The sequence below is a fragment of the Chiroxiphia lanceolata genome, chromosome 11 (assembly GCF_009829145.1).
Source record: "Chiroxiphia lanceolata isolate bChiLan1 chromosome 11, bChiLan1.pri, whole genome shotgun sequence".
NCBI classification, from domain to species: domain Eukaryota; kingdom Metazoa; phylum Chordata; class Aves; order Passeriformes; family Pipridae; genus Chiroxiphia; species Chiroxiphia lanceolata.
The window spans coordinates 18798960-18825932 of NC_045647.1; the positions used below are offsets into that span (position 1 = coordinate 18798960).

Genomic DNA, 26973 nt, shown 5'->3' on the forward strand with positions numbered 1-26973 from the left:
GTTTAGTACAGGGCCAGTGATTGTGAGAAATACGTTTACAGAGTAATTTTTTCAATTTTTTTTTTATTTTTTTGCCAGTCAGGCAGTGGTTTTATTTTGGCCTGTTCTGTGTGGAAGAGATAAGAGCTTACCATTACTTTTTACATGAGTTTATAGCCAGCAGCTCACTATGAAAGACTGTTTTACAAGCTCATGTTTGCAATATTTTCTGTCTGTAGTTCTCATTATGAAGGTTTAATCAATGGTGCATGAGAAAATACAGCTCTACAGACTGTCTAAAAGGCTCAACACAAATTTTGAGAGGCACCCATTTCTTCTGGGTGCTCTCAGCTGGCAGCTGGTGCTGTGTGCTGAGCTCATTTATGCCACTCAAGGTGAATAAAAAGAGAGATTTTTGTCACTGGATGACTCCTTCAGAGATGAGTAGAGGGAAAGTTGCAAAAAGACTGAAGGATTCATTGGATATATTGAGAGAGCACCAAGAAACTCTAGAGCAGAGGTGAGTGGAACAGCACAAAGAAGTTATTTGACAGGATTAAACACTCAGGCTTGGTTAAGAAGAAGTTGCCATGACTTCAGTGAAAGAGGTTGAAGGAAAATAGGTCAGGAATGGCTACAGAAGTGGGGTGTTCTGTGTTTATCCATCACTCTGTGTCTCATACAGATATACAAAAACATGCACACATATAAAAATGGAAAAGGTAATATACGTATCTACACAGCAGCTGCTAAGTAATGCCACGTTATATTCAGATAATTTAAGTGCTGACTTTAATGAGACAAGGGTTGACACAAGAAATATGGGTTGTTATTTACAATAACAAGTTTTAGACAAAAATCCGCAGTGGAAAGTTTAATCTTACTTTTTCATTTAATATGCACAGAAATGGGTAATAAATGGAACAACATTCAGCCCTCTCAGACAGTTAAGAAGAAGGAAGCAGGCTGAATAGCAGCGAATACGGCTCAACTAGAAATAATTCATTGTGTTATGTGTAGGTCACACTAAATATACTGTAAGAGGTAAATATTTTAGAGCTCTACAGCTCTAGCTGAAGGATCCTTGCTAATGTGACCACTGGGAGTTGTCTGTCTGCTGCTTTGAGGGGAAAAAAAGCCAAGTGTGGAACTAAGTGGATTTCCTGAAATTAAATCTTATACTTTGAGAGAAATTTTTTGGAGATTCTTTAATGTATAACCTATAGATTATCTTCTAAAAGCTGAAATACTTTCTAATCATTGAAAACTGATGGCTGGAGAGTACAAGCAGCTATCCAGGATAATTTGTAGCACTTTTAGAAAGTGGATGGTATATTCTCTATTTCAGAGTTTACATGAAACCTTAAAAAGAGATGTTTTTACAGTGCACAGGGTCTGTATCCCTTGCCACTTCTGGATATATAACTTTCAGAAAAGTCGAAGTATCAGCCCATGTTGACCTGCAGTGAGAGTTTGGCACCCACACTGTTCATTTCACATGCTTGTAGTGACTAAATCTGCTACAGATTCACCGGGAGTTTGTGTTTGTTTAACTTAATAGTTGTATCCGTGCTTGTTCTGGAGGTATTTCAGGGATTACCACACCGCTGCACAGGTAAAAAACCTGACACAACCAGCTCACTTTTAGTTTCCTAAGTACTGGACTAAGTATTCCTAAGTATTAGGGGAAACAAGAAAGCCTGAAAGAAAATGCCTTGAAGAGAAATTATTCTTTTATCAGAGATATATGTCCTCTAAATGGTATTAACACTGTCAGTATGTCATTCTTGCCCATGTCATCATCTGAGCTCCTCTGGTGAGGAAGCCAAAGCAGGGTTCATGCACTGGCTAGTGGTGCAGTGGGTTCTTCTGAAAGCTTTTCCACTTCATTCCTACTAATTCCAGATTGTATTTTTTGGCAGCAGATAAGATCAGAACCAATCTAATACACAGCCTGAGTCCCGTCTTGCTGTGTTTTGATGTTTGTTTAGGTGATGCAGTGTTGAGGTGATGTTTGTTGAGGTGATGTTTGTTGAGGTGATGTTTGTTGAGGTGATGTTTGTTGAGGTGATGTTTGTTGAGGTGATGTTTGTTGAGGTGATGTTTGTTGAGGTGATGTTTGTGGAGGTGATGTTTGTTGAGGTGATGTTATGTGCACTACAGGAGTAGTACCCAGCTCTGGGGTCCCCAGCACAATGAGACATGGACCTGTTGAAGTGAGTTCAGAGGAGGCACCAAGCTGGTCAGAGGGATGGAGCAGCTCTGCTGGGAGGAAGGGCTGAGGGAATTTGGATTATGACCTAATTGCAGCCTACCAGAACCTGGGGGGAGCCCACAGGAAAGAGAGAGAGAGACTGTTTACAAGGGCCTGGAGTGACAGGACAAGGAGGAATGACTTCAAACTGACAGAGAGTAGGGTTAGATTGGATATTAGGAAGCAATTCTTCCCTGGGAAAGTGGTGAGGCCCTGGCACAGGTTGCCCAGAGAAGCTGTGGATGCCCCATCCCTGGAAAAGTTCAAGGCCAGGATGGATGGAGCTCTGAACTTGGTCTAGTGAAAACTGTCCCTGCCCACGGCAGATAGATGTTTAAGATCCCTTCCACCCCAAATCATTCTAGGATTCTATTATACTCCGGGGCTTGCAGTTAAAAAGGTGATCCCTGCTCAAATATACCTTCTCCTCCTATAAGAGGGAGAGGTGTCCCACACATTTTTGTCCAAGTCCCTCGTTAGGGGATGATTCTTCTAACAAAAATTTTCTTCACACTGTTAATTTTTGCTCAGGCAGTGAAGCTCAGAAAATTGACAGCTATCTTTCAATATGCAGTCCTGTAATCTATAGAAGAGGCTGTTTGATTTATGTATGAAAAATTATTCCCAGCTTTGATATTGCTGTTACATAGAATGTTCTTTACCCGTTGTCTAAGACAATATTGTGCCATTCTTTAAGTTTTGTGTGTCAAAAGATAACGAATTGCACCAGAGAAGAGAAATCCTGGAAAACAGTACAAGTAAGAAATACAATAATAAATTGACTAGAGAACTAGCAAGACTCTTTTTAGGTTCATTTTATTGAAGGGTGATTTTTCTTTTCACTTTGTCCTATATGCAATATGTATATTTTTAGTAATAAATTCCGAGAAGCTTAGAAAGTAAATCACTAGCTTTTTGTTTCATAGAGTTTTATATTTAACATTCACCATAAATTTTGTTAAAGTTTATCATATGAGTAAACAAGTGGAGGACACTGTCTCAGATCTTTAGCATCTTGTGTGCTCTGTTGAGTTCTTTTAAAAGTGTGTGCTCCTTCTAAGCTGTTTCTTTTTCACCTGTTCATTATGCAGTCTGGATGCATGGATCAGCCTCTCCCAGACTGGACAACAATTAGCACAGATTGGACAACAATTAGCACAGATTAGACAGTCACAGGGAAATGTTACAACTTCCTAAAGGCATTTCAGTATGGGAAAGTTTCTGTGCTGGTCAGCAGTGTAGTGGTTTAATAGAATGAAAGGAGTGATTTTGCTACCTGAGAGATCCCTTAAAGCTTCTTGAGATGAGGAGAGTTGAGGGAGTACAGACCCAAGCAGAGAAGGGAAGAGTCAAGTGAGTCTCAACATTAAATTGTCAAGATTCTCTATGAGATGATGGAAAAGCTGCAGTGACTCAGACAAGAAAGAGCAAATGCTGCTGGTGGTGAAACAACTCCAAACAGCTGTTTCTAAGCTTTCCTACAGTTGTCTGGCTGGCTGATCAATATAATGTGTCACAAACATTAGGTAAGCAGCTGCCTCTGACCTCTGTGACAAAAAGAATGTCACTTTTTACTTTCCTGTGTGTCTCTGGCAAACATTTGAGCCTTCCAGTGTGTCTGTGAGTACTGCAATGATTCTGGTGTTATGAGTGAAGCTGATTTTATGGCTGCTAACCAGTTGAATAAGCATCTGACACTGTAACAGTTCCCAGTGTGGTTGTTGTCTTCATGCAGATGTTTATCAGAGCCTTGGATGCTGGTAGCTATCTGGCCTAGCCCTTCAAGCACCCACAGAGGGTTCTGGAACATGGAATCTGAATTCCACCATTTTCAGGGTTCAGTAATATCTGCTCGAGTTTCTGCACGTCAGAAACTATATTGGCACAGGATCCTTGGGTACATTTGGGTATGAAACACTCAAATAAGTTTTCGTAGAAACTATAGAACGTTGTTGACTGCATGAAGTGCAATGAGAGAAGGAAACAGGACAGTTTAGAAAACGTGTCTTTAGAAGAAAACTTAAACTCACTTTCATGCAGGAATGGAGAATGTCTTAAAGATGTGAATACTTTTCTAGTAAAAGTAGAAATCTGTGCAGCACTGATACTCAAGTATATTATGTTTTTTATACAAGGAGCTCAGCAACAAGCTTCACAAGGTAAATATGGACTAGGTCGGAAAACACAGCAGGGATGGAAGGAACACACCAAAACATAAACTAAGAAAGGCCATTCTACAGTAGCACCAGTTAGTGGCATAATTTTGTGGTCCTTTCATCCCCCACAGAATACTCTGAGGACAGAGTCTGGCTCAGAGTAAAAGGAAACATTGCCACCTGTGTTCCTGGCTGGGCAGATGCAGATGGAGAAGTGACCTCAAGAGGCTCTTTGGGTGGTGTTTGTTTGGGTATTTTAAAGAAAAGTGTCCTGGACACTGCTCCAAATCAGAGAGGGAACATGAAGGGACCTTCTTCAAACAGATTGAATCTGTTCTTCAGCTTTCCAAACCATGCAATAATGCAATAAGTACCCCAGTAAATTCCTTTCAACAAGGTGTTGGCAGCTAATAATCCTCTTTCTGTTCAAGAGCCCGGTACAGCTCCTCACAGTGGAACACTTGAATAAAGGCACTCTTTCTCAGGAAAATGCAGTGTTCTCTCAGCCAATAATACAGTGCCCCGAGCTCTCAGAATGTTTGTTTTCAAATTTGGATGGAAAGGTTGCTTTTCAGCCGGGAGTATTCAGGAGTAGCAGTTATCTCCTAACATGCCCCTCTTCAGCAATTCCAAAAACAGAGAGGCCCTTCTTCCTCTCAGATGTATTGAGCTACTAAATTGAAAGGGGTTTTAGTACATTCTCGAACAAATTAAAACCATTTTCAGTAAGTATATAATACTCATTGAAATAATTTCCTCATGGGATTTTATCTTTTTAAATTTTGTTAGGTGTACACGTGCAGTGATATTAATTGACAAAACAGAGGTAACCCTTAGCAACAGTATATTCCTGGGATGTAGGTGGTTAAAGGTCCTTTGATGTTGTCTAGTTTCTTGTTAGGTGTGTTATTTTATGTTTACCCAAAGTATGCTGAAATTTGCTTTATGTCTCTGTTATATCTTCCTGACTGGCCATTTTTATTTTTTTTTAATCCATACTTACATTTAGATTCAAGTTAAACTTAAGGCTTACAATATGTGGTACTGTCAGCAGAATAAATCCACACTGCAGTAATAGTGTTGTGATTTTGTTCAGTCTAACTTAAAGAACCTTATGAGCAAACCTCAGCATTTCTGGCAGCCACCCTTCAGAGATCTGTCCTATTATTCCACTTAAAGCTATCTTTTTTTCATTAGGCTCCTGTAACTTTTATCACTTTTCTTTTGTGTTATGTGTAGGAAGAAGAGAAAAATCTTTCTCCAATAACATTTCATCAATTTAACTGTGTGTGACTAGAGGCAGTGAAACCTTCAAGCAGAGTGTCTTTGGGTGTGAGACACATTGCAAAGCCACTCTGGTTGGGATTTAATATTCTACTTGCAAGCAAAATATCCTGTGTAGAATTAATGCTTTGCTATGACTGAATTGAAGCCCTTGCTCTGGTTTGAGTGAACCTTTGCTTTCCAGACCCACCCTCACAGCAGTGGAGTTTTGTTTGCTGCAATATTCTGCTCGAGATGTTCAAATGCCACCAGTGCTTGGCTCCTTTCCCAAGCTGTTGGATGGTTCAAGGAACTGAACTGCTGCGTATTTTTAAACAACTAAACAACACCCCCCTCATACCACAACAACAACAACAACAAAACAAACTCAGTACCTACAATAAATATTTTCAAAATTTCATCAGTTTCTATTTTCAAGGAGATTCCAAAGTAATTAATGATTTTTGTCTTCAGTGCAAGACAAATCTTTCTCTGCTTAAAATGGCTTGTACTAACCAGTGATTTTATGTTCTGTAGTAATTCAAATGGTTACCTACAGCTGCCTTCAGTTTGTTGTACTGGCAGTTTTAGTGGCTTTTATCTATCAAGGAATATTGTTGATTTTTTTTTTTATTTCTTTAAAAAAGTGGCAGTAATGAATTCTAGTGATTAAAGTTTCAAGACATTTCAATGAATAGCTGTTAAGATACTTCTCATTTAATTATGAGTATTTTACTTAAAGATATTCAGCTTTAGTAAGTCTCTGTATGTATAAGGACAGAGTTATTTCTTTTCACCAAAGTATGATGCAAACCAGCTGAACTACAGAACTCACTGTAGACTTCAGTTCTTCAAATGCTTGCCATTTGAAAACAGAGAGGAGAGCATTCAGTGCTGGTTTTACTGCTCTTGTTCATTCTGTGCATTCAGAGTTGAGGAGAACAAAGTAGTGTAGGGGGCTTGCAGGGCTGGAGAAGAGGAGGAAGACCTAGAGGAAGCTCCACTACCTTTTATTTTTTGTTGTCTGTGTGATTTATGTAATGTCATGGCAGCTTTTGGATTAAAGCAGAACTGCTGAGGAGCAAAAAGCTGCGATCTGACCCCTGACTACCCCAACCTCACTTCTTGGATGCAGGGCAGAGTCGTGTATTTTTAAAATGCTCCTCCTTTTTGTTTTATTTCAGTTGAATAATAAAAGAATAGGGGCGGATATCTACTGTCAGACTTAACTGAGGCTTTGTGAGAAGAATTTCATATTCTGATTGCCTCCTCTTATCAAAACCAGCATCCACTGCTGCTATTCCAGAAGGTTTCAGCAGGAGAGTTTGGGAGAGCTGGGTGGTACCTGCTGAGGAAATCACTCCTGGCCTATAAGTTCTGGACTTGTTGCTGTAGCAAGGGAAACACTAACCCTTTGTTCTGCTCCAACAAAGAAAATGCAAACCAATTTACAGCGCTTCAGCGTAATTAAATGCTCATTATGGTGCTAACAGTTCCAGCAGATTGGCACCACGTGTCTTTTTTTAAACAGGAGCAGCAGGGATAATTGTGTTGAGGCTATCAATTTGCTCTTTACTTTCTATGACACTCTTTACAAAAGTAACAGGCCAAGATTTCTGAATGGGTAAAGGAGGTGTCTCTGATATTTGGGACTTCTCCCAGAGCATTCAGAAAACCCTGAGCGTTGACAGGGAGCTCCGAGAAACTGGGGCAGAGAAGAGCAACAAGGCTGGGGAAGGGACTGGAGCACAATTCCTATGAGGAGAGGCTGAGGGAGCTGGGGGTGTTGAGCCTGGAGAAGAGGAGGCTCAGGGGAGACCTCCTCACTCTCTGCAACTCCCTGACAGGAGGGGGGAGCCAGTGGGGGTTGGTCTCTTCTCCCAAGTAACCATCAGTAAGATAAGGGGCTCGGTCTTCAGCTGTACCAGGGGAGGTTTAGGTTGGATATCAGGAAGAAAATCTTTGCAGAGAGGGTGCTCAGCCATTGGAATGTGCTGCCCAGGGAAGTGGTGCATTCTCTGTTCCTGGAGGTTTTTAAGAGGAGACTGGATGTTGCATCAGTGCCATGGGCTGGGAACCGAGGTGGTAGTGGATCAAAGGTTGGACTTGGTGATCTCAGAGGTCTTTTCCAACCCAACTGATTCTATGATTCTGTGATTCTATGATCTTTGTCTCAAGCCTTCAGTGAAAATTTTGTTCTTAAAGGCAAAGATGCCTTTTGGTGGGTGAAACACTTTATTCATGAGAGAGAGAGTAATGACATTTGTTTATGAGGAAGTCATTGTGCAGTCAGGGAAGGACAGGGTAAGAATTGAAAGGACTGGCTGCTGACATGGAAAATGGTGCAAGTTTAAACTCATTCTGCAAGTTCTGCTGCTGGGGGGTTGTCCTGTCACAGGTTCTGTCATGAAGTTCACCCCTACATGGTGTGACAGAGTCTTCTGCAGAGGATCCAGGCTGTTTGAACTGGTAGCAGCACAGCAATATCCATGGAATTTGTGCTTCAAGCAAGTAACTCCTGGTACTGTTTAGCCCAGGCAGAGCTGTGTTAACTTGGCTCTACAACCATTAGATCAATAATCCTCCAGATTCCTCCTTAGCACTGATTTCTTTTACTTACAGCAATCTGACATGTGTTCACACCTCCTTATTCTGGAATATAAACTCTACTCATGTTTAGGTGCAAACATATGTAAACAGAACCCAAAAAGCCATAAAAAACCTGGTTTGATTAAAACATGAGGAAGTTTGTTTGTTGTTCTTTTACAGTGATAATAAAGCTAAATGACAAAGGTTTCCATTTCACAATTTTGTTTTGGTTTTCTTTTTCATTATATTATTTATAAGGTAGTATGTGACTTCAAAATGAGAATTAGAAACTTTTTAAGCAAAGCAAGAATTAAAATTCTTTAGGAATTCTTTGTCTGTTTTATGAGTTTCTCTTGCTTAATCTGTTTGTAAACTGCAAGCTGAATTTGTGTCAATATCTTTCCAACCTGCAACTATAGTCAGTATATTAATATCTTTTATTAAGTTGAATAATAAAAGAATAGGGACAGATATGAGAGTTATCTACTGTAAGACTTTTCTTATCATATTATGCCACTTTTTCTTATCATATTATGCCACTTTTTGTCTTGGTTCTCTTGCAAGTAACACCCTATTCCAGGTGAGCTTAGAATTCCAGGACAGCTTAGAATTCCAGGACTTCTTTTGCTTTTTGAATGGGAATTTGTAAAGAGGGTGGACTTAATCCTAAGTAAAATTCCACATGATATCATCTGTCGAACATCTTAGAAGATCTTGAATGTTCAAGTATCTCTTTCATCAGCCTTTCTGTATAATTATGACTCTATAATGTTATTTTCAATTCTAGCAAATACAAAATATGCTTCCTCTTCTTGATTAAAATCCATCCTTCATTAAAAGCTACTTCTCTTCATTTTTGCCTGCATTTTGATGACAGTGCTTCAGGTTCTTTGCAGGTCTTGGCTGGCTGAGGGTGTTCTATGCTAGAACACTTCTCTTCCCAATTAGATGGTGGCAGAAGCTTTGAAGAATAAAGCTATTTATTGGATGAGGAGGAAATATGGATGAGGTGACAATAATTTTACATTTAAGCAGATAATAACACTTTCTAGTGGAAAAAATTTGAGTCAACCCCCTGCCCTTTCCTTTTTTCCTCTTTTTTTTTTTTTTTTGACTGGGAAGATCTTCCTCAGTGTTCATTGGAAAATAAGGAGACAAACCTGTTCATTGGAAAATAAGGAGACAAACCTTGGGCTTTAGGGTTTGGGGGTTTTATTTGTGGTGTTTTGTTTTTTTTTTCTTTAATCTGTTAAATTCTGTCCTCCCTCAGCCAAGCAGGAAACTTTTAGGACATATGTTATGAATATTTGTCCGCACCCTGGGGCTGCATCAGGAGCAGCAGCTGCAGCTCTTGGAGTGTGTGAAAGCCTGCACAGGTTCTGCAGCATCTGCAGAGCCTCCTGAAAGACCTTGGGGGTACTTAAATCTTTTCATTTCCCCACCATGTCACCGGCTGTTGGTGTCTCTCCATCCTTCTGCTCCATCACTAGAGGCAGGTGGAGGAACTTCTCTTCACCCTCAACCTGCTGCTGGTGAAAGCAAAGAGAACCCCACTAGATTCCTCCCCAGGAAGCCCCAACCTTTATTTTAGCAATATTGTGATCATATTTTATATCCCTGATATAAAATATTTTATATTAATATTCTATATTAACATTTTATTTTATATTTTATATGCCTGGGACAATAACTGAGTCAAATACCAAAGGAAGAACTCTTCCATATGGATAACTATAGGCTGGACCTTTTTAAACTTAACACTCACCTTTTATCCTAAATGTATTTTACTGCAATGAAATTATTCCTGTATACACACTACTTATATTTATAACACAGTGATTATTGTAGGGTTTCAAACTCTATCAGAGTACCAGTGAAATTCAGTTAATTTGTTTTCACCCACATCATGGGAGGGAGATTAGTGCAAGTCTAAAGTCCCTGAGGTTGTACAGAGACCTTGTAATATGGATTTCACAGAAAACCTTGCTCAGGATAATTTCTGTGAAGTTGAGTGTTGAAAACTTTTATGGGAATGTGTCTGTGTGTGCATCTGTTGCTTTAAGGTGTTTAAAAATGTTTGGGGGGTGTTTCCAAATCTCCAAGTGTATGGAATTTAAATCCATATCAATGTCACATACCAGTTAAATCTTATTTTTAATTGTTCTGGAAAGTCGAGATTCCTCAAAAAAATATTTTAATTATCTCTAGCATTTCTTTTGGGCTTGAAAATTGAAAGATCTCAGGTGAATTCATCAAATATTGAGTGTTATAGGGGTAAATTTTTGCTCTTGCTTATAACCTTTTCATCCATACAACCAGGACTACTCATGTTTTATTTACAGGCTGGTAAATAATTGACATTTTGTTTATTCTGAGTGTTTATTTCAAGTAAAAAAAAAAGATTGTTCATACCCCAGAGAAGAGCATCATTCTTATATAAGAAAATCACTCTCTCAAATAAAATGCTAGTCCAGATTTCTGCAAATTAGAATTTAATTCAGTTGATTTTTCAGTTCCCATAATATTCTTTAACACACCCAACCCCCCCCAACAGCCTCTACACTCTCCCTCTTTACCTTATTCCCTAAGTTAGTAAATACTTTATCTCCACACAAATGACCTGTGAGGAGTGTTCATAAAACACAAAGATTTAGTTTTTTTAGAATTGACTGGCTAGTTTTTCAAATAATAAATGCAGTACATATTTCTGCTAACCACTTTTCAAAAAATAAGGGCTTGCTTTTGGAATATTAGCATTTTAAGAGTTAGCATTTCCTAAATAAAATGGCTGGAAAACATTGTGATCTTTGACAGTTTTGAAAAGAAATATTTCAGTATTATAGTTTCAATTACAAAAGAAAATTGATGAAGGTAGATGTTAAAAAGCAAGAATAAAGGTTAAATTTTTTTTTCTCGAAAACCAGTAAAATTGAAAAAAACTCCATTTATTGACAAAGTGTTTTATTTTTGGCTCGCATATGGTGGCAATTATTTCAAACAAATTTCTTTCTTTGACTTTATAAAAAAGCTGTCTTAAAACCTTTTGTATTGTTTCAAATTAATCTCATTTTATCCCAGTGCTGGTTTTCTTCGAGATAATCATCTTTTCCTTCCTTTTTTTGTTTTTGTTTTTGTTTTTTTTTGCCCTTGAAAGACGAAGGGTGTTGGCAATTTCTGATGGAATTGAGCACATCGGGAATCTGCGCTGGGAACTCGCCCTGTGCCTCCTCGCTGCTTGGACTATCTGCTACTTTTGCATTTGGAAAGGGACAAAGTCTACTGGAAAGGTGAGGTATAAACCCCTGAAAATTATATATGATTCTTGTTCTCCAAACCTGTGTCGTCCTTCATAATTATTGACATCTGAACGGGGGAATTCCACGTGCTGTGAGCAACCAGACTTGGGGGTGTATAAACTGTAAAACTAATTGTAGCCAAGAATCAGTCATGTATTTTAGATTGTTTTGTTTCTCTTGCTTTCATGGTTTGCCTTTTCCCTAATTCTGGCAGGTGAGGCTGGTTGGTTTGGCTTTGGTTTTAATTTAGCAGGTGGCACTACTGGCCAGTCCTTGAAGCCTGAAATCAGCACTGGGCCGGGTTGGTTTCTGTGCACAATGTACATAAAATTTGAATTTTGCTTCGCACTGACAGGAGCTCAAACTCTCAGTCACACAAAGGAGTCACCGAGAGTTTCAACACAGAGGGAATTTAGAAATGCAAACGGAACAGCAAAAGCAGAAATAATGAAAGCACTCAAAGGCAGATAAAGATGGACACGTTATGGGAAAAAAAGAAGAGTATTTAGTACTTTTTGAGTGAATGCCATTCAGTGCTGGACACCCAACAGAGAGACACTGGTTCCCAGCCTCAGCCAGTCATGGGATGATGGAGAGGTTGCCCCTGGAGTAGTATCAGACAGAGCTCTGAGTGGAATCTATGAATAATCAACTACATACACGAAAAGAGACACGGTTCTAGAGGGAGGATCTAAAAAAAGCACTGGGTTCTCATGTGGGAACCAAAGGATAGAAGGATAAAGCTTGGTGGATTGCAACACTCTGTACATTCAATTTTCAGTTGTGTGTTAGTTTGGAAGGTGTGGTTGGACTTTCTTTTTCGTTTTGGTTTCAGTGGCCTACGTTTGTAAATTTGAAACTCTTTGAAATGTAGTGGTTTTTTAAATTTAGAAAACGTCAGAGAGAAGCTTTTCAGCTTTGTCAACCACACACACATCTTTCATACCATCAGAATTTTGGCTGAAACCAATTGCTGGATTCTGTCTGTGTTTGCCAACTGTGTCAGTCAATCTGGTGCCGCGTTTTGCACACACAGATTTCTCCAGCCCACTTTTATCAAGTCACTGCAGGAAAAAAAATGCTGAGAAAGACTGTCTAGGGATATGTATGAGCATGAATAGTTTAGAGGAGGGAGGGGGAAAGATCCTAAAGAGAGGAATATAGAGAAGCAAAAGTGATATAAGTGAATGACAAGATAAATGTCCGCACGTCTTCGATGTGTGGGCTCCGGGGAGGGACAGAAATGCTTGGGACTTGTCTGAGGAGCTGCAGCCTGGCAGGGAAGAAGTAAAACTGAGTAAACCCGATATTTTTTATTTTTTTTTTTCCATCAGAAAGAATGTCTGAAGATGGGAGGTCTATTCTACCATAGCATAATGTGACCCAGGGGTGCAGAGGAAAACGTGTCGTGTGGCTGCACACGCATGCACGCACGCGAGGCCGGGCAAGGCTGCTCTGGGCTCCAACCAGGAGCACGGGGAGAGCTCCTCTGCTGGTAGGAAGAGGCTGTGGGGATTTTAAAAGGAGATATATTTTACATTTCTGCGGTTTACTTCCAGAATTTTATCGTTAAGTCTTGAGATTCCTTCGGTTTGTACCATTTCCTCAGAAATAGATCTCGGGTCTTGGAAGTAATTAACCTGTTTGACCTTTTCTTTTTCCCTTTTTTTCTTTTCTTTTTCTGATAGCTTAGCTAAAACCTCAGCTCAGTGGTAGGTGGAATAAATTGTATTTGATTCCATCTCAGTATGATTTTGATAACCATCTTTCTGACGAGATCAGGAGAAACAGCCTGAGAAAGAGATGTGTCTTGCCCACTTGAAGCTTTTCAAGTAAGCAGAAAAAAACATAGTCTTGCATCAGAAATGCAAAGAAAACGGAATTAATATCCAGTGTTCAGCTTCAGAGGCCTCAAGCTTAAAAAATTTAGATCAGGGCTCTGTAAGAGGTATACCCATCAGATATTTGCAGTCTTTAAAGCAGTTTGACATGAGCAGCAGTTCTGTTTCCAAGATCCTGAGGAATCAGATTGGTGGATTCCCACATCCCTTAGGATACACTGTGATGTTCACCAGTCTGCCTGTGCAGAGGGGCCATGGCTGCTCACGAAATATGCAGTGAGGGGCTTTCCCAGCCAATATTGATCATTTCTTTTTCCAGTTCCGTTCCTGTAATTAGTAAAGGAAGCTTTTTACTGGATGAATGTGTGATGTTGCAATTTGTTTCCAGCGATGCTTTTCTTTTTTATCCCCTGGACTTAAGTTTACTGTTTAGATGTATTTAAGAATTTTAATGTTTTTGCCACTTATTACAGCCAAAGTTACTGGAAATCTGTGCCATGCCACTGCCCTCCCAGACCAGCTATACAGAGACAGCAATCGGGTGTTGTGGATGCTGAAAAGGACATAAATGTTCCAAAATATAAATAATGGAGCAGGTTTCTGGGCTGCAGTTTCCATTTCTGATATATTGGCATTTCTAAAATTCATATTTAAGCTCATCCAATCGTAGCCCTTCCCTTTAAATTGAATTCATTACATGCTCATTTCCAGGAAACATTTAAAATCGACTCCTGGGTTTTTTATCATAATAATAAAAGTAGGTTTAGACCAGCCTGTTAAATTAGTGATATACTTTAACTGGATTGAATAATTTCAATGAAACAACAAATTTATTCAGAGCATACTCCAAGTTTTATCACCTTTGGAAACATTTTCAAAGGAAGGTGTCTGTGGGACAGAATGGAGAGAAAGAGGACAAGGGAAACAGAAGGGTAATGGAGAAGGTGAGAGAGAGATTCATCTTCACACCGTTGTGCTCTCTGAAATATCCGAGAAGTGGATTTACTCTTTTTCCTTTTTTCACTCTGCATCCTAACACATGGTGGAAAAAAAAACCCCAAGCCTTAAAAGCTTTCATAAAATAAACCCATCCTTTTCCCACCAGCACTATCACAAAACTCATCTCCTCAGACTATCAATATTTTATATTTTAAGATATTTAATATGTTAAATGTAACATAAAGTTTAACTCCAACTGAAGTGCTTATGGCACTCTTAACAAGGTGTTCCAAACTTTGCCATTACTGTCCTTGAAATTCATTACTTTCTCACAAAGCACTTCAGCTTTTACATTCCAACAGATGTGGAATATCAGAATCATTTCAGGTGATTCTGGCAGCTTTCAGGTGAAACATATCTGTGCCTTTTCAGAGGTTTTTGCCCTTAATTATTCAGTCTTGGTTATCTGTATGCTGGCTTTCACTGTGAAAACCTTGCAGAGATGCGAAATGCAGGGTCTTTGAATGAGAAAGTCAAATTCAAAGGGGAAAAACGTGACAATGTAAAGTTATCATAATGTGATGTGTGTGTTGCAACTTGCCAAGATTATCACTTTCTGACATCCATCTTGTGGAGAAGTGTTTTCAGTAGATGGAATCAAATGCTTCCAAAGATGAGGTAAGAACTGTGCAGAAGACTGAAGGAAGTTAATTTGCTAAAGGTTTAAATTATTGTTCCAGTCTGTGATTATTGGGGCTTGGTTTAGTATCTTATTTTTCTAGAATATTTTTGATTGCTAGCTAGGACAATTCTGAGTACTCCTGTAATGTACATCCCTACATAGTTGCTGAGCCTTGTTAACATATAACATCAGTAAAATCCTCAGGTATAAGGGGACCAGTTCCTTTATGGATCTTGACTATCCATTTTTTTAATTTAACTAAATATCCTTGTGCTTTAAACTTTGAGAGAGGAATACCAGAAGCTGGTAATGTATTTTTTGTAAATTGCTTACTGAAGGAAGTAATTTTAATATTTTCCTTTTTTTTCTTTTTTTCTTTTTTTTTTTCACAAGAGTATGAGAGTTTTTTCAGGCAGTGATCATTCCACTGAGCTCATAGTCACACCTCACTTACAGCAACTTTTGCCTAATTCCTTTGGACCTGAGGAGTCAGCTGGACTCAGAAAGGCATTTTAAGTCTGTCTTATTCACCAGTCCATTCCTTTCCCACCCAAGAATCTCGGTTACTTTTTGGATGCATCAACACACCCCTGTCTTCTGCTGATATTCCTAGTTTGAAAACCCTGTCAGGGACTTGCATTTATAGAATCACTAAATTATGCAGGTTGGGAGGGATCTTGGAATGTGCCTTGTCCAGCTTCTTGGGCAGAGAAAGTTCAACACTGAACTTGGAACAGTCATCTTAGTGCTTGACTGGCTGCACCTTAAAATCCTCCACGTTCAGAGATTTCTCATGTCTTGGGGCAACCTCTTCCAATGCTTAATTTCCCTCATGGTCTGAGTCATTAATCACTTCTCGCCTACATGTGAGTTCATTCCAATATTTAATTTTTTTACTGAATTACCCTCTTTTTTTAATACCTCATTATATTTCTGTTATTCAACCCCCAAATCAACCCCTGCTTTTGTATCATCTGGGTTTCCACAGAGCATGGGTTTGAGTGTCTCTAACTATCGATGCCCACAAACTGACTTGAAAATACTTCTATATTAACAAGCTAAATTAATAAACTCAAGAAAAAAAAAATCCAGGTTTTTTTCCTAGACAGCATCACTGTCCTATTCCTGAGTGGGAATGACATCTGATCAGTATTTAGTGTGTCACACAGACATGGGATAACTGAACAAAATTGCTCATGTCTTTACATTCTCAAAGCATGATGTGCTTCAGCTCAGTGCTGTATAAAGGAGCAGCTCTGCAGATCAGGAAGGGTTGAATCAAATGTGTTAAAAAGTAACCTACAGTCTTGCTATAATTTTCAAGTTGTGGGTATTAGAACATTTTACCCCACCCACAGACATCTTAATGTCTGTTGTAAAACTGCAGGTCAGGTTTTGTCATTTTATGCCTCAACACAAAGTCAGCATATTCTGACTGGAAGTGTTAAAAGAACATTGTTTGTACTGTCAGGATTTTATTTAGCATTAGAACATCACACTGCTTGTATGACCACTAAGATTAACACTCATATAATTTTGGGGTCTTTTTGAATGGGTTCCAATTAGTATCATAAAGATAATCCTGTACCAGAGCTAATCCTAAATAGTTCTTCCACACTGTTTTGTACTTGCCCATTGGTTGCTGGTCAATATGTGATGAGAAATCCTTCCCACATTACCAGGATCATCTTAAAGAGGGAAAAATCTCATAGGGATCCATCCCTCAAATTTTTCTGGAACTGATCTACGTCCCACAAAGACAGACTTCAGTAATCACTGAATATTATTCTATTCTGACTTCTGAATCTTTTGATCCTTTCTCATTCTTGGTGTTCAGTTCCCTGAAGTTCAGAAGAAACAAAGAAAACATCCCTCTGTTTGAGACTCACTCAAAAACTTTTTAGGATTAGGATCAGCTTACTCACTGGAAAGCTGCATGAAGTAGTAAGAAAATCAGATTTATGAAAAAAAATACAAATAAAAGAAAGGAAAACACCAAAGCCATAATACAAGTGAATAATTTTTTCAGTCCTGACTAGAAATAGTGCTGAAATCCTTCCATAGGCCCCCAAACAAGATTTGTTTTTCAATGTGATGAAGTCTTCAAGAAAGTGAAAAAAACCTCCAGAATTCAAGCATGTCATCACACATGTGATATGTGTATTGAAATGTTTTAAAACAATTTGGAGCCCTTTCTTCACCACCTATAGAAGCTTCATTTTGCAGCAAATGACATTCCAATAATTGACAGTTAAATTTAAGGAACTGAAAATAAAAATGGGGTGGATTTTTTCTACTGACTGACTCACAACAAAGTCATCACATGTGTTATTATTAAAAAGGGGAAAAAAAAAAAAGTCATGCTGCTCGAAAGAGTAATTTTCTGTTTGAGAACTCATCCTGCTATTAGAAAGTGTTGATTTTATGTTGTTTCTCCACTTGATGTGCTTTCCAACTCCCACGGGGGAGAGGGGGGGAAGAGGCTGAGAAATCCCGAGGGTGCTGCTGAAAGGGGAGATCAGGAATGTTGCAGACCCGGAGCTAAAAGCTGGGGGTGTTGCTCTAAAACAAATCACGATTTTTTTTTAGCTCATGAGCAACCTTGGAAACGTTTTGCACGCTGTCTCATGAAGCTTCTGACATTAATATGGTTCTGTCTGTCACTCCCTACCCCTTTTCACTCTGCAGCTCCTCTCTCGACCAGAGGGCACTGCTGGAAGGTTTCTCTGTGCTCTCCTCCCTTCAAGTGCTCCATGACAAAAAGCACTGGCACAGCTCCTCTCTCTCTGCATAAACATGAGTTGTCTAAGATTCTTGATTAAATAGCCCTGCAAGTCAAAAAGCTAAAATAATAGATTAATGATTGCACAGTATCTCCTCATGAAACATTTATGGCTTTTCTCCTAATTTCTCAGTGGAGAGCCCTGTGTTATCCCTTGCATCTCTGAAAAGGATACTGTGCAGTTTGCAGCCCATCACTGGAAACTATTAGAAATGACCTCAGGAGCTTTCTTGGTGATGTAGTTTTTGTATGTAAAGAGAAAAGGATGAGGTGCTCTGATATTTTACTTGTCACTTCCATTATTCATTGAAGTATTTCACTTTCTACTACGACACCAGTGGAAAAATTACAAGCACCTGAGGAAAGCAGAGAACTTTCTTTTCTCAAAGGAGCAGCAGTGCTGCTTTACCTACCACAAATAAGCAGGATATTGGCTTGAATATGTGCAAGTGGTGGCATAATTTCTTATTTAACTCTTATGCTATTGATTTTTTTATTTTTCCTTTGTGTGTGCCTGGTGCCTTAACCTTCACTGTTCTCCCCATGGTTCTGATGATACCCTGTCTCATTCTAAATGTGATGTTTGCAAACTTGGTTAGATTCCATATGGACTTCCAGATTTTTTCCTGGTTTGAGTATTTTGTTTAAGCTCTACACGCAAAACTTAGACAAGAGTCTTGTAGAGGCTACTGAGGTGCATTTAAAGCTCTGATCAATATGAGGGTTTTAAGATGTACTTTGTGAGGGAGCTAGGGTTGTTCAACCCTTTCAAAGGTGAAAGGGTTGTTCACCTTTGTGATAAACAAAGTCTCGAGTTTCTATAAGTTTTTGAATAAGAGTTTATTATATGGTATTTATTATATGGTAAAAGCAAGCAGCCAGCTGGGTGACAGAAATGGGGACCAATTTCCCAAATCTGCACACCCCTACTACAGGGTACATTTAGTATTTATCTTAGCTACTTCATGCATATTAATTATATCATATACATATACATTCTACAGGTTTTTGCTAAGTATTTAATATATGGGTTTTCTTACAGCTAAAGCTAAAAGGGTTATCTCTACAACCAGTCATAATTCATGCATCCTAAAGATTTAAAGTTCTACTATATTTTATTCTTAGGATAGTAAGGAGGTTTTAGGCCTCTTGACCTTGTAAGGGTCTGTTTTATTTCTTTATGGGGGTGTAATTAAGTTTTACAATCCGTTTGTTTTATTTTGATGTAATCACCCATTTGTTTCATGAATCACAATTATTTATTTATCACAACCTGGAGAAAAGGAGGCTCAGGGGGGACCTTCTGTCCTCTCCAACTCCCTGACAGAAGGGGCGAGCCAGGGGGGTGTTGGGCTCTACTCCCAGGGAACAAGGGCCAGGACGAGAGGAAAGAGCCTCAAGTTGTGCCAGGGGAGGTTTATATTAAATATCAGGGAAAACATCTTCCCCAAAAGGGTGATCGAGCACTGGAACAGGCTGGGCAGGGAGGTGGTGGAATCACCATCCCTGCCTGGAGGTGTTCCAAAGGATGTGGCACTTGGGGACATGGTTCAGGGGTGAACACAGCAGTGCTGGTTAGTGGTTGGACTGGATCTTGGAGGTCCTTCCCAACCCTGATGATCCTATGGCACCGTGAAATGAATTTTGTAGCTGCAAGGCTGTTGTTCTTTTTTGAAGTGCTGCACTGTTCCTCACTTAATTATTTCCACTGATCAGTCTGATTTGCTGAGCTGAAGGCAGTGAAGGGCCACTTGAGTGTCAAGACATTTTCTGGAAGTCTATATTAATTATACGTACTAAAAACCTAGAGATAACAGAAAAAAGTAAGGCACAGCCTGTTTGGCTGGGGCATCTTGACATAAACCTAATAATAATGATAGAAAAAGGGCTTAGTAGGGAGTTTTGACATTATTGTTAATCTATCAATGTGGTGGGCAGGAACAGTCACTGCAAACTGTACCATTTATAATGGATAAATGAGATAGCCATCAAAATGTACTAATACATACTTATTTCACACCCACATCTTAGCAAGGTTTAACTAAAGGTGGAGAGCCCTGGGGTTTTTAATTCTATAGTGATTCTGAAGGCTGCCTGTCCCAGGTTGTCATTCTGATAGGCCTGAATAATTCAATATAAAATAGACACCTGAGCTGTTGGAAGGTGCATTAGGTATTACCAGGGAAAAAAAAAATAAAGCTGCAACTGTATTTAACTATTGGTTACGTTTTATTTTGCATTTTTCTGTTGAGGAAAATCCCCAGAATTTATGTGAACAATTTTAAAATGCAAAATAGAAGCTCTCAGGCTCTGGCTGGCTGAGTGTAGGGTCATCTCTCACTACTGAACACCACGTTTCCCCCTTAATTTGTTTGTATGGTCCTGCTCCCTCCTCCACCTGCATTTTCACTGCAGGAGAGTGTAGGATGGTTTATGGACTTTTCACTCTCCATCCCCCAAACAACTTCGTTATCCAGACACACTAATAGTAAATTATCTTCACACCCCCCTCCACACACACTCAGCTTACATTTCTTTTTATTCTGTGAATGATTTATACGGTTCTCAGAAGTTCAAGATTTGAAGGTTTCCTCCTTTCTTTGCAAACTTTAGCTTTTTGTTCCGGTTCTGGGGCAACCTGCAGTGCACTCAGTTTGAATCCAGCTTTAGTGCCTTTAAAATAATCTATCGTGCTAGACCTGAATAGTGTTTATATTTCTGACTGTGGATAATTTTGTATTAATTGAGAGGACCCAATTTTACATCTCTTTCGTAGCAGTGCCTCCCTCTCGATGTCAGAGTGCCTTCTAATGTACAATTGTGCAAAAAAAAAGGACTGGCATGTGGACCTAAACCAAGAAACAAAACTGAAGAGAGTATATTGATCTGCTTGAAAATATGAGCACAAAGGGAATTCAGTGTATCAAGACTAATGCATGAAAGAAGTGGGAAAACTGTTAGGATTAGGTTGTTCCTTTTCCTTGAGCTAATGACCTGCAAGGTATCCACTGTGCTCAAAGACCCCAAATTCAGAGATGGAGTTTTCATACCTTTTACCCATCATTTTCTCTGCCCTCCCCTCAGGAGTTAAGCTCTGCTTGCCAGCAGTTAAGACTCAGTCACTAGTCCCAAAGAAAATTTATTTCTCAATAGCGGGCTATATAAAGGTCTTAATGGATTCAATGAGGCAGAAAGAAGGAGTAAAAGGACAGAAGCAAAAAAAATAAGAGAAAGATGTGTGGAAGGAAAAAAAAAAATAACTAGGGCCCATTGTAGGAGCCCAGGAAAAGGAACTAGGCAGCAACGATTGTATCTCCTGAAGTGTCTTTTGTTTCAGCCTGAAGTAACAGCAAAGAATAGCCCTTCACGGAGAGGCTTTAACACTCTGTCCAAGACTGATCTCTGTATTCAAAGGGGGAAAGTAGAACATTCATGAGATGCATGCAGATTCCTGCTCTCCTCCTCCTCCTCTGTGTGAGGTTTGAAAACTATTTTTTTCCACCCTCCTGTGCTCTGAGCATTTAAGGACATCTCGGATTTGTTAAACAAGCAAAAAAAATGTTTGTGCCTCTCTGTGGTTTTACCAAATTTGTGTTTGACAGCCGGGGAAAGTATCAAATATTAAGCTTAAATCAAAATCCTGCTTTCATGGTCTCATTTCTTCCCAGTTGCACCTTAGCAGCAGAGATCCACTTTTGTCTGAATGTTTAGACTGGATCTAAGCCCTGGCCCACAGCTGAAGCAAGTCAAAAGTGTGTCTCAGTGCACTGAAGGACAGTTCAGGGCACATGCAGATGGGAGAGTTTTTGGACAGAGGAATCACCTGGTCTGTCAACTTAATGTATAAAAACGAGGGGGAGAGGTGGAAGGGGGCAGAGTGTGGAAGGCCAGCTGTGATATTTGCAGTGGTAGTGCAGTGAGATTTGCTGCAAAATTACAGGGGAAGCCAAAAGGCACAGATTAGCATCGAGGTATCTCTACAGGAAAAATGCATTGGTTGGCTAAAAGTAACATATGCAGGTTATTTTGTCCATCGAGGTTACCAGGCATTCTTAGCCCATTATGAAAAACTAAATACACTGACCCGACAAAGAGATTTTTAGAAATATGATAGTTGCAGTCATTTGTACCTATACAACCTCTCAATGGTTGTTTTCTCCTTCCACAGAACTTGCCCTTCCTTATCAATTCTCTTCCCCCCAGCCCAGTAATCAGTGAACAATTCCATACAGCAGAACAGGAGCCAAAGCAGGAGTTGTTCTGTTTACTGGGATCACTGGTGATGCACATGTGTCAGGGCTCAGCATTCCTTCAGGTGCATAACACTGCTCCCAGCTAGGATTTCCAACTGCTGTGCTTTTATGAAGCTGTGTTTGCCCCTGTCCTGGTTTCTTTCTGTGTGCCCAGAGGATATTGCTTTTGTTGAATCTTAATTTAATGTGTTTGGAATATTACTTGCCCTTGACCTCATATACTTTTGCTGAAGAAATCTCCTTGGTCCCTCAACTGCAATACAGAAATACAAGTCTTGATGTCCATTTACAGCTCTGACTCTCTTAATGATGCTTCAACTTCATGTTTTTTCAGCTGAAGTGGAATAGATATAATCCCCTACTCTCACACAGGTAGTTTGTCTTCAGCTGCTGCAAATGTATGTAGCTTCAGGACTGGGTCATTATTTGCAGTTTGCAAAGCAGTTTTAGGTGTCCATCCCCATGGCACTGGATGCCAAGGTTATATTATATCGAATTTCTGCCAGTAGGAAGGTGGTCTCTTTAGTTTCTGCAGTCAGCACAGGCCAGATTTTTGGCTTTACCTACAACATGAGGATGTCTTTGTAGCACAAGTTTTGTTTACAAGGCTGTCCTTGGGAGATTTACAAACTTTAATTCTGTATCCCACCCCAGTGTCAGCTCACGTGGAGTGAATCCAAACTCCCTCTTAAACATGGAGAGCTTAATGAAATAAATTGCCACACGAGCAACAAAGGCAGCTCCAGGCAGCTGCTGGTGCTGTGCTGGTAACTAAAACACATCCCCAGGAGTGAGTTGGCTGCCTTGCACCTGCTATTCACTTCTGCTGCTGGGCAGTTGAAACACTTCTGTGGTTAAAACAAAGAAAAAAAAGAACTCAAAACACCCTGTATAAGCTCACATAAAGTAGACACTTTCTGTGTCCACAAGGCAACGAGTAGATAGTTGTGTTGCAGTAGGACACTGATCTTAATTAACTGTAATAAAAAATTCTCTGAGTTCTTTCCTGTGGGTATCAAATGTGTTCGTTGCTGTTTGAGACAACTCACTGTGGTTCGGGTCAGTGAGGATTTTTGTGGTTTGGTTTGTATGCCCCTTATTCCTGGAGTGCCTTACTGGGGTCAGAACCTTGGTGTAGCAGGTCTTGGATGAAAACAGGGAGATGCCTCAATTCCCCTGAGCCCTTGCCTTTACAGCCACAGAGCAGGCAGTCAGGGATCTCTGCTGGGCTGAAGGCAGAGCAGAGAGATCAAAGCATTTGCCTAAAAGAGAAAAATAAATCTGTGGCAGTAGCATACTCTTCAGTCACACTGTCTTGCAGCCTAATCTTTTTATAATGTGACTCCTCTCATTTTTCCTTTTCTTCTCAGACTGAAAATCTGCTCAAAACCACAATGAAATTGCATCACACTGTCAAACCAGTGTCCTACAAGTCAGCCCCTAGGTGATTTAGAGGTTGGTTAGTAGGGAAGTTCTAGTGCAACAAACCTTTCCTCAAGGTGTGACTAACTGCATCCTAACATTTGTGGTAGCTGTAGGGAATGGAAATGTGGAGAAAGAGGGTCTGGATGATAAGGAGACTCGTTAGTTTAGGTGATAAAGCTATTTATTATACTATTTTATTCTACATACTGCAGAAGTAGTATTGCAAATGCTTTCTGGTGAATACATTTCTCAGCTGTCACCATGGTGACAAGAGCTCATATTCCTCAGTGGAGAATATCCTCTGGGTAGACAAAACCCCACCTTTTTGAATAATAAACGATGAGCTCTTTATTATCCTGTAAATGTCTTGTAGTTCCCAGTAGAATCATGGAATGGTTTTGGTTATAAGGGATTTTTCAGGGTCATCTAGGTAATACACAAGACAGCTCATAGAATCACAGAATATCCCAAGCTTTAAGGGACCCAAAAGGATCACTGAGTTCAAATGCTGGCCCTGCACAGACACCCCAACTATCCCACCCTGTCCCTGAGAGCGTTATCCAAACCCTCCTGGAGCTCTGGCAGCCTTGGGGCTGTGCCCACTGCCCTGGGGAGCCTGGGCAGTGCCCAACCAGCCTCTGGGGGAAGAACCTTTTGCTGAGATCCAACCTGAGCCTGCCCTGACACAGCTCCAGCCATTCCCTGGGTGCTGTCCCTGGTCCCCCCAGAGCAGAGCTCAGTCCCTGCCCCTCCCCTGCCCCTGCAGGCTGTGCTGAGGTCTGACCTCAGCCTTCTCCAGTTTCACGATTACAAAAATCATCAAAAGAAAGAAAAGCTGTGGTGTGCTACAGGGACACCTTCTTTGCCTGCCAGTTTACAAATCACTTTTTTCCCCCCATCATTTACTGCACAAGATTAAATAATTCTGTGTGTGCTCAGAAAACTGCAGAATAAATCATTTAGAGGTGGCCACTAACATACCTGCTCGAGTGTTTGGAGGATTGATTGACCACATCTCAAAATACATTCAGTTTTCAAAATACATTTCAGTACATTCCTACTGTATTGATGTTTCAGGTGTTTAACATTTGCAGTTATTTATAACATCATGCATTTATTTGCTGACTTCTCGTGTGCTGCCCATAGTCCCTCCTCATCTCCTTGCCAGTCAAGGGCTGCGTGGCAATAGTAGACTCTGGTCAATATATTGATTTTTGCTGGCTGACACCTTTTACCTTTTTTGGCTACCTGAAGGAGGAGTTCTAGCTGGGAAACCTCACCTATACTCTTTTTTTGGTTGTAGAATTTTATCCACTTCCCAGACTGCATCCTTTTTTCATCAGTGGTGGTGTTCATCTGGGGGTATGTGTTTTGTTGTTGTTTCTGTTTGTTTGAGGTTTTCTTTAAAGACAAGTGAGGAAAATCAAGCAGAACAAGAAACAATTTTTTTTTTAAAGCTCTATGTTTTTTTCTTTACTGTTCTTTGGGTAGGAAGAATGAGTTGGCCAAAAACTCTGAGTTAATTCCATTGCACATTTAAGATCTTACACGTTTTGGAGTGACAGGAAAAATCATCTCCTGTCCTGTTCTGACCCTTGCATCTCATCTCCTTTAGAGGTCAAATGCTTTTAGAATATGTCAGAACCTAATCAGTGGTGCCTGCAGTGACAACTGCAAGGTCTTTTTAGAGTAACTAAGAATTTAAATTCATGTAGTGCCTTATTTGTCTCCCATTTTTGCCTGTGTAAAATCAGTAACACAACTGGAAATACAGGTGCTCGTGTGGGATAGTTCTGACCCACTGGAAATTATTTTCATAGAAGTGGGGTTGTCCTATATGAAGAACTAGTCATCCCATATTAAACATTTTTTAAGCAAAATGAAGGCTTCTGTACATATGTGTAATTAATATCAGTATCTGTTGTGTATAAAAGCAAACTAGATGGTGTTCAGAGGTCTGAAAACCCTGCAAGGTTCTGCAGAGGAACAGCTTTGATTTATAAAAGCTTGAACAGTTTAAAGACCTTTATAAAACAGAAAAAAAAAAACCACCTCAGTTGATTAATTAGCCCTAATTTATATTTAAAATTCTTCCTGACTGATTTTTTTTAAAGTTCATTTTTACTTGATTAAATAGCAGTCTTTAATTTCGAGGTATTTGTGGCTCTGCAAATTCCCCACTTGATGTGAGCTCGACATAAACACTTGGCTTGCAGTGATGAGCTTTAGCCAACATGCTGAGGTTCCCTTCCTCCTCTCCCTGCCCACAACCAGAGGGCACCTCTTCCTCTTTGTGCACTTGATTGTTAAAAAAACCCCCAAAACATTACAGTTATAGGGTGCCATTATTTCATTTGCCATTCTAGTTCTAGGCTGGCCCATTTATGGTGGAGATAAAATAACAAACTTCAATAATGAACTTCAATAATCAACTTCAATTCAAGCCTCTTCAGGGTAGAAAAACTGTCAAAACCAAAACATACACCCCTCTTAACCAAAATACACCCCACTCTCTAGTCCCAGGGACAATAATTGTATCCACAGCTTGCTGCTTTTGTATTTACACTGCTAGAGCTGTGTCTGCTTGCCAAATTCTAGTGCTCATTTTGCTAAAGGTTCTCTGCAACTTTCTGCATTTAAAAATGACACTGCAAACCTCCACTTGCTTCACAGAATTATTTTGGGCACGCTGTGTTTACAACTGTTGGAATTTTTGCATTAGCAGTGCGTTAACAGGGTATTAACAGTGTAATAAACACACTTCCTAACTAATGGAGAGCACACTCTTTGGCATGCTGGTGTTGAGAAGTGTTGCAGCCTTCATTTTATTCATCAGTGCAACTCCTCGGAGGACACTCAGGCAGTTGGTAAGCGTAGGATTAATGTTGATAAATTTTGGAGACTGAGGAAGCACTTGGAGGATGGAGGTTGTTGCACTGAGCTCCTCTGAGTCCTCTGAGTTGTATTTACTGTAGGTAGTAGTCTTCCCACTAGGAAGTTAAGTCTTCCTGATTTCCTACTTTAGCATTTAATAACAGCAAAAATGGAATGGCATTTATTAAACAGTATGTCCAAAAAGTCTGGCACTTTCTGAGTTCAGGCTGTGTCCCTGTTTTTAGGCTGGCAAAGTTAGTGTGGATTCACCGGTGAATCTTTATCTACATATCAGAGCAGAGTCACCAAAAACTACTGAAAACCTCTGCACTAGTTTGTAAACTTAGGGTAGGCACATAAATAGTTTCCTATGAGCTTTACTCTAATAAAGTGAAACTTTTTCTTAGGACCCAAGGGAACAGCTGGAGCTGTGTCAGGGCAGGCTCAGGTTGGATCTCAGCAAAAGGTTCTTCCCCCAGAGGGTGGTTGGCACTGCCCAGGCTCCCCAGGGCAGTGGGCACAGCCCCAAGGCTACCAGAGCTCCAGGAATGTTTAAACAATGCCCTCAGGGATTTTTGGGGTGTCCTGTGCAGGGCCAACAGTTGGAGTTCAATGATCCTTGTGGGTCCCTTCCAGATCA

General features: G+C 39.9%; 1 protein-coding gene across 3 annotated transcripts in view; it reads left to right on the plus strand.

Annotated features, from left to right (window-relative positions):
* LOC116792342 (sodium- and chloride-dependent GABA transporter 3) overlaps positions 1 to 26973 on the plus strand; it is a 100178-nt gene that overhangs the window by 16402 nt on the left and 56803 nt on the right. For all 3 annotated transcript variants that reach the window (XM_032699230.1, XM_032699228.1, XM_032699229.1), the window contains exon 6: positions 11396 to 11528. In XM_032699230.1, the coding sequence (XP_032555121.1) occupies positions 11396 to 11528 (133 nt within the window). The remainder of the gene's footprint in view (positions 1 to 11395; positions 11529 to 26973) is intronic.